At 36.2% G+C, this 19,808-nt stretch overlaps 1 protein-coding gene across 1 annotated transcript in view; it reads left to right on the forward strand.

Annotated features, from left to right (window-relative positions):
• Positions 1 to 210: 210 nt before the first annotated feature.
• Positions 211 to 19,808, forward strand: part of LOC307052134 (solute carrier organic anion transporter family member 4C1-like) — a gene marked incomplete at both ends in the record, with an annotated part of 61,790 nt that continues 42,192 nt past the window's right edge. Inside the window, 2 exons of the mRNA XM_079702950.1 lie at positions 211 to 556; positions 3,622 to 3,885. Of these exons, the coding sequence (XP_079559076.1) occupies positions 211 to 556; positions 3,622 to 3,885 (610 nt within the window). The remainder of the gene's footprint in view (positions 557 to 3,621; positions 3,886 to 19,808) is intronic.

A 19,808-nucleotide genomic window follows, 5' to 3' on the forward strand; every position in this document is an offset into this window, starting at 1 on the left:
CGGGGCCAGACGCCCGCGTTCTGCGCCGCAGGCGGCCGCGAGTTGGCGGAGGAGTGTCCCGGCGGCGGCGAGAGCCCCTGCAGACGGACGCCCGGCAGGCGGGAACTCTTCCCGCACGGGGGCGCTGCCACCTGCCCGGAGGAGGAGCCAGAGCGGGACCTAGTTTTTTGCGGCTCCGACGCACGGGAGTCGGGAGAACCCACCCTGATCATGAAGGGCTGCAAAGGCATCGAGAACCCGGCTTTCGTCGCCTCCAGTCCAAACAGCCCGCGCCGTTTGTGTCCATCGCCCTCTTCCGTCGAGGTCTCTGTCTTGTCCACCAATCCCCTGAGAGAGGGTTCGCAGCCGCAGGAGCCTCAGGAGCCCCAGAAGTCCCCGGAGCCACCTTTTTCTTCAGTAACTCCCCCTGGCTCCCAGGAGCGGTCCGGGCCAGAGTCACTGTCAGAGTATGAGGAGGGGCCCTGCGGGTGGGGGAACTTCCAACCCCAGTGTCTCCAGGGCTGCAACACGCCCCAGGGCTTTCTGTTTCACTACTGCCTTTTGGCCCTCACGCAAGGTAAGGTTCAGAGCCGGCTCGAGAGGGCGGTGGGCCTGCGCGGGGCGAGGGGAGCGCGGAGGGCCGGCGGGGAGGAGAGGGCAGGTGCGCCGCGAGCCCGAGGGGTCGACGCGCCGAGATAGGTGGCCCCAGGCTTGGGACTTGGAAGCGCTCGCACCGACGTCAACCAACGAGGTTCAGGCATCTACATTTTAGCTTCTGTTTTATGGAAACATTTAAAACTGGCCATGCAAGCTTTTTCTCTTTAGTGTTCTACCTCAGTCTAGCCGATTCGATTCCTACAAAGAAGATGAGTAGAGCCTTCCTTCGGGAACATTTTGCTGGGGGAGATCTGCTGTACGTTACAAAAACACACATTTTGCTAAACCCCCTTATTAAAAGGATTTTTTTACGTTGTTTCTAGAAGAGAAGAATTAATAAATTTGCAGTTGAGGTAGGGTGGTTCTCGAAGGAGAAACTTGTTGAAAATATATAGTATCGGTTAGATCTAGGCATTCGTGTTTTTTAAGTATAGTTTGAGTGTATTGGATGCACTCGTGGAGCCCAGTGAGTAAATCCGCAAAGGCTTCAGGCGTTGTTAACCGGTAAGGCTGTTTGTTCGAGGATCTCTTTTAGATTCTCTTGGGAGTTACTGGTAAAGTCCAGGTTTATACCCTCAGGAGTTTGCAATCTAAGCCTGATTTGGAGGAGTGAGTAGTAGGGCAGAGGGACAATGACTCTCCTGAAAGAAAGCATGCAGGGAATGAAAGAGATGGGAAGTTACACTAAGGCGACAAATTAAGGAGGGGGGCATTAAAGTGCAGCATTTTCAAGGACATGCTGATGGTTAGCTAGAATTTGATGGTATGTAGATATTTTTTGGTCACGAGTCATAGTTTAAAAATATTTTGTAAAGAGGCAATCAAGGACTGATTGAAAGAAATCTAATCCCCCCTCAAAAAAATTGGGGGAGGAGGTGTGTTGAAATTGCTCTTTTTTAAGATTAACAGAAGACTATCTAAATATATTCTTCCTGTTCTTATTCCTGCTCCACTGTCTTAAAGCAACTCAGTGTCCCTTGCACAGGTTAGGTGCTGAGTAAATATTTGTTGATTGTGAGTCTGTAGCTCTTCTACTAGGGACAGTTTTGTGCTAAAGAGTTACTTCCTTTTCCACCTTTCTTGTCCCCACCAAAGTTGGCCTTCTCTCAACATCTTGATCTCAGTTGTCCAAAATCAGTGATTGTGAAGCATCTTAGTGTCAAGGGAATGCAAAGTTCAAAGAAATTGGGCACAAGTAAAAAATTCCTTGTCTTGTGTATTATCTTAAACGTATTCTGAAATTTCAATATTATTCCAAAATATATCATTTTACATTTAATATAAAATATTGTTTAAAATTATTATCGAATATAATTGAAATTCTTAGAGAAATGTGTCAAGTTTAGCCTGGAGCTACTCTACCTAGAAATCTCCAATTTCAGAAGCATAATCTGAGATGAAAGTGACCCAGTAAGTTCTTATTTGGGTTTAAGTCTGAATGACTGAAAACATTATTATTGTGTTTTTCAAACAATATCCTTGGGAAGACCATTTCCATGATATAGTAATAGGTGATTAATTGGTAAAAAAGACCCAAAACTTGTCAAGTGAGTTTACTTAACCCAGCACTTCTCAAAGATAAACAGGATTTTTCTTAGCACTTAATTTCCTAATATACCTCATAGCTTCATGCATTTACAATAGACATAGTGTGCAATGTTTCATGAAATTTCTTTTTTTTAAAAGCAAAGTTCTTGGAACTTGTGTAGCATAGAATTCACATTGGGATCATAGGCTTAAAGTGCTATATTTCCACAAGAGTTCGCAAATTTGCTTTCTTAGAAAATTTTTTACCATAAAAACAGTGAGTTCTAATGACTGACTTTTAATCAGTATGGCAAGGGTGTCAGAAAGTTGATTTTAGATGGGAAATTTTCAAATTCTCAGACAACCTCATCTCCTTATAAATGTGTCATTCCTAGGTACCTTAGAAATTTTATCTTAAAACATCAAGAATTATAAATTGGCTTATAGATTTATTAAACTGACATAAAAGTAAAAATCATGTTAGGACTTTTAAAACTTATACAAATTTTCTTGAAATACATTCCTAGTTACAGTCTTGATAAAGCAAAATTTGAAGAGATTATAGAGATCATGACTTGGATATACTCTTTCTATTAATTAATGAATGAAAACAATTCATGGCAGCCTCTTAAGTAAAAGGAATAATCAGTTAAAAACTTTGTAATTTGATCAGATGCTTTTTATTTTCACTTTATAGTAATGTTTAAACTTCTGAATGTTTAATCTATATCCAAACAGGACATTTTCGTTAAGTCAGTCAAAATTGGATTTCAGCTTTTCCTTGTTTATCTTGTACTCCTTCATCATGGTTATAATGAGCAGATGAAGTATAATGGTTTTTTATTTTTCTTTTTTCTGTTACTTTGCCTATTATTTAGAATGCCAGTGGTTAAAATAAGACTTTCAGTTCGTTATTTTTGCCCCAGGAACTTTTAAATGATAACTTTAAAGAGTGCTAAAAGAAAATAGAGGTTTGAGAACTCAATTTCACCTCTCTTAAGACTAAGTCAAGGATCTCATGTTATAAATATGTTTAAAGATTGAGTAATCTGAGCAGTTTTAGTATTTGACCTCTCAATCACCTGTACATTTTGTACTCTTCCAAGCGAGGTCCATGGGACTATGCTACACCTGGAACTCTCTAGCAAACCAGCCTCATGAGACTTTACCAGTCTTTTTGTCATTTAAAGAAAAATGAAGTTAGTTATAATTCAGTATGTGATAAGCATCAATTTTATTTAACATCTGAAAATTCACAAGTGTATAATTTAAAAGTGAGCTGATTTGTAAAGGAAATATGTTTGGCTTGCTTAGCTTTGAAATTTTGAGATTTTTTAAATTGGTGCATTTAAAAATATCAAAAGAAACAAACAATCAAATTTTAGTATGTCGTTAATAATCATAATCTATATGGTAAAGTTGTAATAATGCACTTAAATTTCCTCTTCTCTCTTTTAGGTATGGTGGTAAATGGCCTAGTAAATATTAGCATTTCCACTATTGAGAAGCGCTATGAATTGAAGAGTTCCCTGACAGGCTTGATATCATCAAGCTATGATATCGCATTCTGTTTGTTGTCTTTATTTATATCATTCATTGGTGAAAGAGGACACAAACCAAGATGGCTTGCATTTGCATCCTTTATGATAGGATTGGGAGCACTTGTATATTCATTGCCAAAATTTTTTAGTGGAAAATACCAATTCGGGTCCCTTTTTGAAGGTAAGTTTCTGTTGTGTTTTGCTTATTTTAAGAAGTAGTATGAAACTATGTTATACTGCAACTCTATATTGCAGCTCACCTGTATGGGTAAATAGGGTAAGGGCTAGTCTCTTCCACTGCTTACTGCTTTGTTATGATTGAATTGTGTTAGGAGATTACTGAGACAGATTGCACATTATTCATCCCTTCAGTGGTTCTCCAAGTTTTTAATCCTCTAATATTCATTCCCCATATTATACACGATCTTCCTCAGAAAAGACATGACTTGTTTTGGTTTGCAGGTGGTGTGACTTCACTGGGGTTCTAAGATCTAGTTTTTCCCTTTATGGTTTTATTTGCTGTGCCTATAGCTCTGCACCCTGGACATGTTGACTCCTGATTTGAGAAAGAGAGGTAAAATTTATAGGAGTGGATCTTTTCCTGAGAACTGAAACTAGCTTTACTTTTGACTCTAGTTTAGAGACACAGAGCTTCATGAGTTACCTAAAGTGTTGCTCTGGTCAGTACATTATTTAAAGGCTCAGAAAGGAAGTTTGATTATTTATATTTCTTCCCTTTTTTCCCCCCCAAAGAATCCTTTTTAATGGAAAAACAATTATGGTAGAGCCCAAGAAATGTGCTAATGAAAGTAGACCTTAACATTTTTTGTCCTTCTTGAGACTTTTAACAGCAAGTATTGAAATAAAATCAGAGGGCTACAAAATCTGAAGTTTTGATAGGTTAGGTAAGTGAAGAAAAGGCTTATATTAAGAAGAAAGGAGAACTGGGGCCTCCTGCACAATAGGCATTATTTTTAAAAAGTTAAGATGGTTATATTTGTATTAATTTTGAAAATTCATATTAAAGTGTTAACATTTCCCTAAATCTATTTCCCAATTATAGAATGACAACAAATGGGAAAATATTTTCAATAACAAAGTATATATCATGTAGCATGGTTTTAGGGGTGCACTTATTTAGAAAGCAGACTTCATTTTGGAAATAAAAATAGAATATGCAAGCATATGGTCCAAGAGAGTATGTTTTAAAAATGTGATACAGTTTGGAATGAATTGGATAAGGTGAATGTGTTATCAGTAGAAAGAACAGTTACTAGATTCTAGTATATTATCTAAGATTCCACAGGATTTTATCAGGCCAACTTCACATACTTTCTCTGGGGGTAGATTTGGGAAAAACACATGTAGGCTTTAGTATAATACCTTTGAAATCTTAATTTCAAAGAGGAAAGGGAAAAGCTGAATTTTAGTCTGTCACACAAGAAATACGAAACTGATTCTATGATAGCAAAAATATTATTGTGTCTCTAGTATTTAGGTGTTGATCTTTGTACTGAATCTAATCCCTCATTTTTCCAGTTGATCAGATGCCCTGTTTGTTCTTGAAGTATACAGACTTTGTTAAAAAATCATTGACTCTCTAAACTGAAACATAAGCACCTAGTCCAGTGCAAAAGCCTGATTTGTCCTCAGCCGTCTTCTTAGCTCCTTCTCTTGCCATACATGTGTTGAGTTTCAGCCAGTCTGAATAATTTATATTTACTAAAGGGAAATGGCCACAAATTAAGGTGTGTTTGTGGCCAGAGATGAAGCCAAGAAGGTTGCTGAAGCCAGGTTAGAAACTTTTAGTACATTATTGTATATTGTGCAAGTTTTCACCAAATTCATATTGATATTTTTCATTATTTTAGTTGAGGTAGATTAGGTAGAGGAATTGGCTGATCTGTAAAATTTTTACTCTAAATTATGACTCATAATTTAAATAATAGTTTATCTGTGGCAAATAAAAGCAAAAACTCAGGTTGCCCTTACATTATTCTGCCATTCCTATGAGGAATATTTATTGATATGGACTATACATGATGCTGAAATAATAGCAGTGAAACTGTTTCATGCCCTCTGGATTTTATATACTAGTGGGAGGTAATACAAAATAAACAAACAAGATAACTGAAGATTGAGGTGAGTGTATAACAGAACAAGTATTGTGAAGTAATAGTGTACAAAAGGGAAAATTTGTGGGCAAGGAAAGGCTATTGTGATTGAAAACTCGATAATGAGGACCCAGCCAAGGAAGATGATATCCAGGCAGGAGAAAAAATGATCACGGGCTTTGGAGCAGGAAACAGCTTGGCTGGTTTTAGGAATTGTCAGTTTTGGCCAGCATGATCAAAGCGAGGGAGAATGTGGCATGAGAAGAATTTGAGAGTCAGGTAGACCCCAGTGTAAGGCATTTGGATTTTCCTTCAAGTGCCATGGGAATTCATGAGAGAGTTTTACACAGGGAGGTACATGATCTTATTTATGTTTTTAATTGATCATTTGGCTTCTATTGTTCTGAGGGACAAGAGTAGATGGGAGGAAATCACCCAGGAGGTTTTTATTGTAGCTCAGGTGAGCAATAAGGGTGGTTGGGATGGGGTTGGTAGCAGTAGAGATCTAGAGGAGTGATTGATTTTCAGTGTATTTTATTTTTATTTATTATTTTTAATGTTTATTTATTTATTTATTTTCCTATTAGTCATCCATTTTATATACCTCAGTGTATACATGTCAATCCCAATCTCCCAATTCAGCACACCACCACACCACCACCCCCTTGGTGGCCATACGTTTGTTCTCTACATCTGTGTCTCAATTTCTGCCCTGCAAACCGGTTCATCTGTACCATTTTCTAGCTTCCATATATATGCGTTAATATACGATATTTGGTTTTCTCTTTCTGACTTACTTCAGTCTGTATGACAGTCTCTAGATCCATCCACGTCTCTACAAATGACCCAATTTCGTTCTTTTTTATGGCTGAGTAATATTCCATTGTATATATATATACCACATCTTCTTTATCCATTCATCTGTTGATGGGCATTTAGGTTGCTTCCATGACCTGGCTATTGTAAATAGTGCTGCCATGAACATTGGGGTGCCTGTGTCTTTTTGAATTATGGTTTTCTCTAGGTATATGCCCAGTAGTGGGATTGCTGGATCATATGGTAATTCTATTTTTAGTTCTTTAGGGAACCTCCATACTGTTCTCCATAGTGGCTGTCTCAATTTATATTCCCACCAACAGTGCAAGAGGGTTCCCTTTTCTCCACACCCTCTCCAGCATTTGTTCTTTGTAAATTTTCTGATGATGCCCATTCTAACTGGTATGAGGAGATACCTCACTGTAGTTTTGATTTGCATTTCGCTAATAATTAGTGTTGTTGAGCAGCTTTTCATGTGCTTCTTTGCCATCTGTGTCTTATTTGGTGAAATGTCTATTTAGGTGTTCTACCCATGTTTGGATTAGGTTTGTTTTTTTTAATATTGAGCTGCATGAGCTGTTTATATATTTTGGAGATTAATCCTTTGTCTGATGATTTGTTTGCAAATATTTCCTCCCATTCTGAGAGTTGTCTTTTCATCTTGTTTATGGTTTCCTTTGCTGTGCAAAAGCTTTGAAGTTTCATTAGGTCCCATTTGTTTATTTTTGTTTTTATTTCCATTACTCTAGGAGGTGGATCAAAAAATACCTTGCGGGGATTTATGTCAAAGAGTGTTCTTCCTATGTTTTCCTCTAAGAGTTTTATAGTGCCCGGTCTTGCATTTAGGTCTCTAATCCATTTTGAGCTTATTTTTGTGTATGGTGTTAGGGAGTGTTCTAATTTCATTCTTTTACATGTAGCTGTCCAGTTTTCACAGCACCACTTAATGAAAAGACTGTCTTTTCTCCATTATATATCCTTGCCTCCTTTGTCATAGATTAGTTGACCATAGGTGCGTGGCTTTATCTCTGGGCTTTCTAACTTGTTCCATTGATCTGTATTTCTGTTTTTGTGCCAATACCGTATTGTTTTCATTACTGTAGATTTGTAGTATAGTCTAAAGTCAGGGAGTCTGATTCCTCCAGCTCCATTTTTTTCCCTCAAGACTGCTTTGGCTATTTGGGGTCTTTTGTGTCTCCATACAAATTTTAAGATTATTTGTGCTAGTTCTGTAAAAAATGCCATTGGTAATTTGATAGGTATTGCACTGAATCTGTAGATTGCTTTGGGAGGTATAGTCATTTTCACAATATTGATTCTTCCAATCCAAGAACTTGGTATATCTCTCCATCTGTTGGTATCATCTTTAATTTCTTTCATCAGTATCTTAGAGTTTTCTGCATACAGGTCTTTTGTCTCCCTAGGTAGGTTTATTCCTAGGTATTTTATTCTTTTTGTTGCAGTGGTAAATGGGAGTGTTTTCTTAATTTCTCTTTCAGGTTTTTCATCATTAGTGTATAGGAATGCAAGAGATTTGTGTGCATTAATTTTGTATCCTGCAACTTTACCAAATTCATTGATTAGCTGTAGTAGTTTTCTGGTGGCATCTTTAAGATTCTCTATGTATAGTATCATGTCATCTGCAAACAGTGACAGTTTTACTTCTTCTTTTCCAATTTGTATTCCTTTTATTTCTTTTTCTGCCCTGATTGCCATGGCTAGGACTTCCAAAACTATGTTGAATAATAGTGGTGAGAGTGGACATCCTTGTCTTGTTCCTGATCTTAGAGGAAATGCTTTCTCTTTTTCACCATTGAGAATGATGTTGGCTGTGGGTTTGTCATATATGGCCTTTATTATGTTGAAGTAGTTTCCCTCTATGCCCACTTTCTGGGGAGTTTTTATCATAAATCGGTGTTGAATTTTGTCAAAAGCTTTTTCTGCATCTATTGAGATGATCATATGGTTTTTATTCTTCAGTTTGTTAATATGATGTATCACATTGATTGATTTGCATATATTGAAGAATCCTTGCATCCCTGGGATAAATTCCCACTTGATCATGGTGTATGATCCTTTTAATATGTTGTTGGATTCTGTTTGCTAGTATTTTGTTGAGGATTTTTGCATCTATATTCATCAGTGATATTGGTCTGTAATTTCTTTCTTTTTTTTTTTTTTTGCGGTACGTGGGCCTCTCACTGTTGTGGCCTCTCCTGTTGCGAAGCACAGGCTCCGGACATGCAGGCTCAGCGGCCATGGCTCATGGGCGCAGCCGCTCCGCGGCATGTGGGATCTTCCCGGACCGGGGCACAAACCCGTGTGCCCTGCGTTGGCAGGCAGACTCTCAACCACTGCGCCACCAGGGAAGCCCTGTAATTTCTTTTTTTGTAGTATCTTTTTCTGGTTTTGGTATCTGGGTGATGATGTCCTCATAACATGAGTTTGTGAGTTTTCCTTCCTCTGCAATTTTTTGGAAGAGTTTGAGAAGGATGGGTGTTAGCTCTTCTCTAAATGTTCGATAGAATTCATCTGTGAAGCTGTCTGGTCCTGGACTTTTGTTTGTTGGAAGATTTTTAATCACAGTTTCAATTTCATTACTTGTGATTTGTCTGTTCATATTTTCTATTTCTTCCTGGTTCAGTCTTGGAAGTTTATACAAGAAATTGTATAAGAATTGTATAAGAAATTATACAAGAAATTGTCCATTTCTTCCAGGTTGTCCATTTTATTGGCATAGAGTTGCTTGTAGTAGTCTCTTAGGATGCTTTGTATTTCTGCAGTGTCTGTTGTAACTTCTCCTTTTTCATTTCTAATTGTATTGATTTGAGTCCTCTCCCTCTTTTTCTTGATGAGTCTGGCTAATGGTTTATAATTTTGTTTATCTTCTCAAAGAACCAGCTTTTAGTTTTATTGATCTTTGCTGTTGTTTTCTTTTTCATTTATTTCTGCTCTGATCTTTATGATTTCTTTCCTTCTGCCCACTTTGGGTTTCAATGTATTTTAAAGGAAAAAGAGATTGGTCTTTCTAGTGGATTGATTGTGAAGAAAGGGTGACTCCTTCATATTTGGTTTGACCAACTGGAGCCACTTACTCTAATGTGGAAGACTGGGTTAGAACAGAATTGGGAGTGGAAATCAAGAATTCAGGTTTGGACCTAAGTATGAACTGCATACTATATATCCATTGTTGCAATGTATATTTTTGGACATGTACGTTTATGTAAATGTGCAAGTTGTACTTTAGTCTTCATTCCTTGAAATGAAAATACTGGTTTGAAGGGCTTCCTCATTCTAATTTTTGATAGATAATGTCACACTGACTTTTAGGAAGGGATATACCAGTTACTCTCCCACAGTCAATATATGAAAATGCCTGGTTGCTATCTTGAAATTTTTACATTATTTTTTATACTTGTCTGCTCAAGTGAATTAACCCACTTTTGCAAATATGGGATTCTGTAACCAAAAATCTGAGTTATTTATCCAACTCTAAGGAGAATATAGAGGAAAACTGGAGATTTAAGTGAGAAAAGGAAAACAAATTAGTTGAAAGCTTTTTGTAAATAAATTAGAAGCAAAGAAATGTATAATCTTCTTAGGTAACATTACATAAATAATCTAAAGAGCATAACATTAAGAAATCATATTATTAATTGAAATCATACATGTAATTTAATTTGAAACTGACATTGAGAGAATTAACATATTCCCTTGTGTGCTTTTTTTGTTGCTGTTGTTTTTTTGAACTTGAGGTAAACCAAACTCAGGCTCAGTTTGGATAAAATAATCTCTGTAAGAGGAGATTAAAGTAATGTAATATAGTTTGTAAATAGAAGAAAACAAAATATGAAATATGATAAGCATGTATAATTTCCACAGGTGTGAGAATTACACAGAAGGAGGTTAAGAGTTAACAAAAAGGTAGAAAAATGTGTTTGGAATCAGCTTGAATTTTCTATTGTTCTATAAAAAATAAATTTAAGTAGATTTGGGAAAAGTATTTTCTTAAGGGAAGTTTTAAAGGACACATAGGTTTAGAGGTGATTATCTATCTTTGAATGGAGATAACATTTATCAAAGAGAAGTTTTGCTTGTTATTGGACAAACACTCGAAAAAGGAAGAATTAAATTTAACAGAGAAAAATGCTTCTAAGGGCTAATTTTGGTATGTGTTAACCTGAAGATAGAATGTCATAAAACATTTTCAAGTAAATCATATTTGCCATTCACTTTTGATATATTTTAATAGACCATTAACATAAAACATCATATTTTAATATAACTTTTAAATATTTTTAAAAATGTAATAAATAAATAAATAAATCTTTACCACATAACATATTGTTTTCATTCAAGCACTTTTTAATTTCCTTTGGATGAGTTAATTTAATGTTGGCAAACAAAATAATCTTATCTTCTCTTTGAAACTTTGCGACAGGGGCCATTAGTAAATAGCAATACTTAGGAATTGTAGAGAAGTAATTACTAAGTCCAGTAAATCTCTTTTTCTTTACTGACCAATAGTTGGATAAATTTTCCTAAGTTGTATTATTTTCTTGTTTCTCTTTTCCATCCCTTTCTCTCAAAAGAATGTAGCTCTCAACACTTCCCTTTTGCTTCATCACTAAATTTCTAATATTTTAGAAATGGTATTTCAGGGAGAATTCTGCATTAAAGGACTATGGTTACACAGGCTGACTACCTAAAAATGTTGAACTAGGAAAATGATTAGAGCAGGACTCAAAGTCAGGCTTAATTTTTAGTTACCGTTTTGTCTTTGTCTTGTATTCTTAAGGTTTTTTTGTTTGTTTGTTTTTTAAATATGGAATGCTTGCCTAGATTGGAGAAGACATAGGGCCAAGAATCTTAGAGTTTTTCAACCACCAGTTCAATACAGGATGCTTTAATTTTGCTTGGCCTCTGGTAAATATGTGTCCAGTTTAGTGTTTACTTATTTTGTAAAGTCAATTGTGGGCATAGAGAAAAAGGTTTCTTTTCATTTCAGGATTATTGCTTTATATTCTCCTTTAAAATAGGAGTTTCGTAACCATCATGAAATACTACATACCTTAATGTAGCCAGTTTTGTTGAAATTCAAATGACCTAACTTTTGAAATAGAGGAAACTCACTGAGAAAAATAAGTATGAAAGCATGTGTCAATGAGATGTTAGCACAAACTCTGTTCTGCCCACAGTTATAATTTGCAGATAGGTATAAATTTTAAAATGAGTGGCCTTGAAAAAGAGAAAGTAACATCCCAACATATCTCAAAATATGATCTGCTGAGCAGAGTTTCTGAAGGTATTAAGCTATACAATGGAATAATCCTCAGCCATAAAAAGGAACGAACTTGGGTCATTTGTAGAGACATGGATGGACCTAGAGAGTGTCATACAGAGTGAAGTAAGTCAGAAAGAGAAAAGCAAATATCATATGATAATGCGTATGTGTGGAATCTAGAAAAAATGGTATAGATCATCTTATTTGCAAAGCAGAAATAGAGACATAGACATACAGAACAAATGTATGGATACCAAGGGGGAAAGGAGTGGGGAGGGAGGAATTGGGAGACAGGGATTGACACATATACACTATTGATGCTATGTATAAAGTAGACAAATGATGGGAACATACTGTATAGCACAGGAAACTCTACCTAATGCACTGTGGTAACCTAAATGGAAGGGAAGTCCAAAAGGGAGGGGATATCTGTATGTGTATGGCTGATTCATTTTGTTGTGCAGTGGAGGCTAACACAACATTGTAAAGCAACTATACTCCAATAAAAATTACTAGTAAAGTAAAAAGAGTATGTTAAACACGGGTTCCGTAGTTCAATGAGTTTGGGAAAAGATGAAAGTTAAAGAGGCGTCTCTATTGCATCACTGTAAAAGTGAATGCATTGTGTGCCTCTTTAGTTAGGGAATATGAAATGTATAGTTCTGAACTTTTTGACCAGGAACTCCACTGATATGCTTGTCCCTTTTACCCTGCTTCCACTACTCACTTTACATTTTCTCCTCCAGATTAGTGTTTCAGTGAACAGGCTTTGGAAAAATCTGCTCTATGCTGTCTTATGTCTAAGTATTGAAGCCCTTGTTGAATTTAGAAACTTCCTTATGGCCAGCACCTAGAACAGCGTGTGATAGATAGTAGGTACCTGAGAAATGTTTGTTGAGTTGTCAAATATATAAATGAACGATTGGATCCCTTCAACGGAGGCATATTAGGAGTCTGATGAATTGTCCTTCTGTAGAAGGCAGTAAGAGTAGGTAATGGCAGATAAAGGCAATGTGGGATTCTCTGTTCACATTTTCCATAAACTTGGCTTTATGGAATAAACATATTCCATAGAGAATAATTTTCTTTTGGCCACTGACTTGGGAAGAATTGTAAGTTATCAGAGGCAAAAATTATTTGCCATAGATGATCTTTATGGGTAAGATTTTGGATCTGAAAAATTTGCAGTATGAAAAAGGAAGCTAAAATGAGAAGCATATTCAGAAATAGAAGCAAAATGCAGTGATATTCTATTTTTGGTTTCATCTTAATTACTTGATAAAATATTGATTTCACTATGTATCTACTGTACTTCTAAAGTGGTGATAAAATGTCAGAGTTATTTTTTGGTAGACTGTTAGTAGTGATTACCCTTATTTGTCTTCATGTATGAAATAAAAGGAAATGCTCTGGTAGGACATTCAAGTGGACCATAGGCAAAGTTGTGTCTAACCAGGTATAATGTATGGGAGGTAATGATTAAGCAATGCTTTTTGCTTACCTCAGAAAGATTGGTAAAAATGTGGTTTGTGGTAAGAAAGAAATGAGGAAATTCTTTTTTCTTAGTCACTGTTCTTAAAAATGCACAAATAACCAATGTGTGTTTTAATGTATTTTTCTCTTTTATTTTAATGCTGTTAGCACATTACATTGAGTGAAACTATGCAGCAATATAGCAGGGATATTAAGATCAGACAAAACAGTTTAAATTTTTGCTCAAGCACTGTATGATAGAGCTTTGTGACCCTGGACAAGTTTCTTCAACTGTAAATCATGATGGGGATAGTAACTGCTACTTCATAGGAAATTATACACAAATAGTGATAAGGTGGTGTCTGGTGTGGGTAAGTGCTCATTAAATAGTAGCAATGAATAAAAATGATGTTCATGATAATTAAGTAACAGCTATATTAATGTAAAAAACCTGCCTTTCTTGGTTTGTTTACTTATTGTCAATGGTAGTTACAAGATAATATGAACAACTAAAAATCTTTCAATATGATACATATTTTTTTTAGGTGCCACTTGATATTGACATATCCCAAAAGTCTGGCTAAACACTTTCAAAGTACTATATTAGAAAAGGTTTTAATTAGCTATGTTTCCAGGATTGTATTCTTTTTATGAGATAAGAAAATAAATTTATTTGCTGTAGCTCAGATTAATTGGAGCTACTCAATATGACATATTAAATATTGCCTTTTAAATAGCCAAGTTGACTCTTTCTAAATATTTTTAATTTTTTTTCCTAATTTTAAAATTGTCCCTTTGCAAGCCAATCGGAAGATAGAAAAATACAAACAAAAATGAAATAGAAGGGGAAAAAATGTAATATATGGAATAAAAAAGTAAGGAAATAAAATTTTTTTATAACAGAGCCTAGATAACACTGTCAGTATTGTTCAGCCTTTTTAATATATACACACATTCATACATGTATTCACAAATAGTTATGCATAATTACACTTTTACATTACATAGTCATTAACACACACTCATGCACATACATTCTCACACCTTCTTACTAACCTTTATCCATATTCATACATCTTTACATCACATTTTCACATATACGTTTAAATGCACATTTTAAAGAAACAAGATTTTGAACTTATGAATATCTACTTTTTTTTAACTTAGAATATATATTGGATATTGTAAATATTAAAAAAGACAAAACTGCAGAATATTTGTTTTTATTTCATTTTATAGATAATACATTTAATCAACCCTCCTTTGTTGTGATTTTTATTAATACATTTTAGTTTTCTGATTAGAAAAGTTCTATTGGTCATTGCAGACAATTTGGATAATACTAAGAAGTACAAAGAGAAAAAAACCTAATTCATTATTATTCTTTTCTCAAGGAGAACAACTTTGAGATTGTCTTAATATTTTTATTGTGCCTATTTCTTGTAGAGTTAGTATAATATTTTTCATAGTTTGCAGCATGTGAGCATTCTTATTCTTGCATAGCATTCCATTTTATACTTTAACGATTCTCATAAATATTTACATTTTAAAAGTTTTCCATTATAAGTCACCTCATGGTAACATTTTTATGTTTCAAGATTTTACTATATTTTGGGAGTTATACAGTATTTAACATTTTGGAGTTGGCTTTTTTTTTTTTTTTTTTTTTTGCGGTACATGGGCCTCTCACTGCTGTGGCCTCTTCCGCTGCGGAGCACAGGCTCCGGACGCACAGGCCCAGTGGCCATGGCTCACGGGCCCTGCCGCTCCACGGCATATGGGATCTTCCCGGACTGGGGCACGAACCCGTGTCCCCTGCATCGGCAGGCGGACTCTCAACCACTGCGCCACCAGGGAAGCCCTGGAGTTGGCTTTTTTTATTCAGAGTAATTCTGTGAAGACTCATCAGGGTTGAATTTATCAGTTGCTCATTCCTTTTTATTGCTAACTAGTAAGTATTCCATGGTATGGATTTACCATAGTTTATTCAACCATTCACCTGCTAAAGGACATTTGGGTTGATCCCAGTTTTTTGGCTATTACAAATAAAGTTATGAACATTTGTGTACAGATTTTTGTGTGAACATACTTTTCAGTTCTCTGGGATGGATGCCTAGGAGTAAATCCAATGGGTCATATGATAGTTCTCTATCTCTACTTAGTTTTTTGAGAAACTACTGTTCTCCAGAGTGTACCAATTTATATTCCCATCAGCAATGTATGAATGATCCAGTTTATCTGCACCCTTGCCAGCATTTGGTGCTGTCATTTTTTATTTTAGCCATTTTGATAGGTTGTAGTAAAATCTTATTATGCTTTTAATCTGCATTTCCCTAATGGCTAATGATGTTGAGAATCTTTGCTTGTGCTCAGTTGCCATCTGTTTGTCCTTCATGTAATATCTTTTCATGTTTTTTGCCCATGTTCTAACTATATTGTTTACCTTTTACTGTTGAGTTTTGAAAGTTACTTATGTATTCTAAGTACTAGATCTTTGTCAGATAGATGGTTTGCAGATATTTTCATCTCGTCTGTAGCTTGTCCTTTTCAACCTCGTAACAGGGTTTTTCACAGAGCAAAAGACTTTAATTTGGGTAAGGTTCAGTTTATCACTTTTTTCCTTTTGTTGTCGGGTCTAAGAATTTTTTCCCTAGTCCTAGATCCCAAAGATTTTCTATTTCTTTTCTTCAAAAAGTTTATAGTTTTCCATTTTCCATTTAAATCTGTGATACATTTTGAGTTGATTTGACTCTCTTTATATTTCCAAATAACATTCTCTGTTTACTCCTTTTAAAAAGAGAAATGTATAACTAATGTATTTGTCACAATAATCATTACTGGTTGGAAAGGGGAAAATACACAGGAGTCACTGATTCAGAGAAATCCTGAAATCCTACTGGGAAGCTGTCATGCTTGTTCCTTGAGTAAACTCTCCTTCTGCTTCTTGGGAGGGGCTTCATAGTTCATTGTTCTCTGTTGGTCTTTTTTTTAAAAATTATCCTTGGCTATATTTAAAGAGGGCAAATGGAGAATATATTACTTAGATGCTTAGAAGCTGTTATCAGCCTGTTTCTTGCCTGTAGAAATTTGGGAACTAAGGGTCATTTTAACACTCATTCTGTCATAATCTCTCCTAGAAGAGGCTAATGGTTCATCTGATCGTGCAGATGTTTCAAAACCTAATTGATTCAGGTATATGTGTCAATAACCACACTCATAGTTTTGCATTGTATCTTGTCTTTCTTAACCTCCTGTCTCTCTGGATTTAATTAAGCTTATCAGACTAATGAGAGAGTCATACCCTTAGGTACTTTTCCTTGAGCCATATTTTCCAATTAAAAGTATTTGCTTGGGGCCACCTTAATCCATTCAATGGCATTAACAGGGAGTGGGGCCATAGCCTTGATTTTATCTACTCCACAGGCTGTTTTAATTAACCTTTGTTGCTCAAAGTCTTTCTGAGTTCTGAGTTCTGGAACAAGATAAAGTTCTTGCAGCAGGTATGGACAGTGTTTATGACAGTGTTTATGGCAGACAGGGAAGATGTAGGAAGCCTCGGGCAAGTCTCCAATAGGGAAATCCCAGTGAGGACCCCTGGGTTTCTGTAGTAAGACCAAGTTTTTCTGCCTAACTATTCTTTTGAAAAGCAGCTATTGGTTTTCTCCTTAATGCTGGTAAACAGGATTATGAACACCGTTCAACCTGGACTCCCCATCATGAAGTGTATGTTATCTACTGTAACAAATCATAAAATTAGACAAGTGAAAATTAGACATCTCATTGTTAAATGAATTGGTAGATGCAAGCAGATGTGGAAGGCACAAGTAACTATATAGGCCAGTATCTCATACTACTAGCCTACTTGTTTTTATTGACTTTCACTTCCTTCTTTTTCAATGGAGAAAGGTTATTATAGGCAGAAGTTAGCATGGTCTTACTACAAAAACCTAGATGTCCTTATTAAAAGGATCTCACAGAGTTCCTTGTGGCTGGCTAACAGAGGAGGAAGGGGTGTAGCCTGGCTTACAGTGGGTTTTTGCTGGCACCCACCAAAGATGAACATTTTGAAGAAAAACCCCAGTCAGGCATGTCCCTAAAAGGCAATGGTCAGTGGAAATTCTCTTGACAGAAGGGAAGGCCTGAGGTACAGAATTATATTGATTCATGCACAACACTAATAGATAAGCTGGCCAGTCAGAAGCTTGGAAGAAAACAAAAATGAAAGTTGTTTACAAGCTATGAGGAGTTCCAGCCAAGAGGTTTGTAGTATGCTTCTGGGCATGGGCCTAGAATGTAAAGCTATTTTTGCCACATGTTAATACTCACTTGAGGGCATCCTTTGTAGAAGAGGCTCTCAATCAGGAAGAAAAGATGGTCTGTCCAGTGAGTGTCAATCAGTGTTTTTCCCCAGCCACTGTGGTGCATGTGGAATTGTCCCATGTAAAAAAATGGCCATATAGCATAAAAGGAAGCTAAACATGGGGTCCAAAAATGCCCTTTCCCTCATAATGGCTGGTCTAACTACCTGTACTGCAGATTGGTTGCTCAGTTTACCAATTGCCGGGGCCAGTCCTGAGAGCAGTGATTTGGTAACATTCCCTAGGGCAACCACTATACCCCAGGGCAACGAAAAAATATATATCCTGGTTGCAATTTGTTCTCCTAAGACAAGTAAATATTCTAAATATGAATTCATTTTCACTGCCTGCAATACTTCTACCAACACTCAATGTTGTTTGACTTACAAAATGCCTTATTCATTATTATAACCTATACAGCATCGCTTCTGATGAAGAAATTCATTTGCAGCAGAATTATGGTAACAAACTCCTGCTCATGAAATTCACTTGTGTGTCTTACTGTGTACCTCAACACCCAGAAGCCGCTGACTCGGTAGAATAGTGTCTGTTGTGTTATAACTTGCAGAATAATATTTCCTTCTCTACAGAATATGGTATATGCATTAAATAAGGCAGAAACCATTCTGTGTTGCTGGGTCCTCCATAGCCAGCATACACAGGGTAGTGAACTAGGGCGTGGCAATGGATTGGAGCCTCTTGCTACTGTACCTAAAAATCCACCTACAGAATTTTTGTTTCCTGCCTTGGTCTTCATACTAAATAATCAACAGGAAGAGAAGATGGTCACTGAACTGACAGAAGTGATGGATCCTCGTTACGAAGGGGAAATTGGGTTGTTTCTAATCAGAGGCAAGGAGGAATGTATTTTGGACTGAGGGAATTCACTCCTGTGCCTCTTAATATCCCCAACCCAATAGTACTTGTTGAAAGGAAAACTGTGGCAACCCAATAGAGACAGGAGAGCTGAAGGCTTGTAAGAACTTTGTAAACTCCCTCACCAACTAAGGGATAGGCAGGAGGTAAAGGAAACATGATCTGGATGATAGAAAAAGAAGTGATTACAGGCAGGAGAATTATCAAGCTTGTCAGTTGTCTTACTGCTTTATCAGAATAAGCCTCACGGACTATATTGCCGTGCACTTTTGCCTTCCGGCTTCTAGCTGGGTTCAGCCAGTGGGAGTTTGCATGTGGGGAAGAAGGAGGTTCTTGTGCTTATTTCCCTGGTGTGCTCCCCACAAGACCTAGTGTGGGAGTTGCTGTGTTGCCTAAGGCCACGTTGCTGCAGGGTTTCGGTAACTGCCTAGTAGCACCTACTGTTTGTTCCCTTAACTCTGTCTTTGTAAAAAATCCACCCATAAAACAATCCACATCCATACAAAAAATTTAAATTTGCTTCAGTTATCTCTTTTGTCTGTGTCCTACTGCAACCTTAACTAATATGTAAAAATATCCATACACATATTCTAACTTGGGTCTTTTAACAAATATTTTGAGTTAAGTAAGTTCCTCCTTACAAATGACTGATGTTTTGAAGTGAAATTGTGCTAATACTTCATAACAAATTGGGAAACTTTTTATTTTCTTCTCTATATTGGAACAATTTAAATAACACACAAGGGTTGATTGTTTTTGATGGAGCTTTGATATAAATTCTCCAGAAAAACCATTTTGGATATGTTGATTTTAGAGGTACACTTTTGATTCCCATTTCAATTTATTCCAGAATCATATCTTCATTCAAATTTTATATCATTTATAGTCAATATTTTTATTTTAAGAGATTTTCAAATTTCTTGGTATATGATTATACATAGAATTTTCTAATGTTAAAAATTTTTTTATGCATTTGTGGTCATTCCTATTATATTCATGATGTTGGATTCTGGTTTTCATATCTTTTAATGGGTTAATAGCCTGGTAGGTCAGGAGTTTGTATTTTAGAGACCATAAGGAGGTTGACTGTTAGATCTTATATCAAAAGTTTTTGTCTATCTTGATAGTCAGAAGCTCTTACAGAAATGTTTTGAATTCACATCCCAAATTATTTAAGTAACTG

The sequence above is a fragment of the Hyperoodon ampullatus genome (genome assembly GCF_949752795.1).
Source record: "Hyperoodon ampullatus genome assembly, chromosome: 4".
Taxonomy (NCBI): Eukaryota; Metazoa; Chordata; class Mammalia; order Artiodactyla; family Ziphiidae; genus Hyperoodon; species Hyperoodon ampullatus.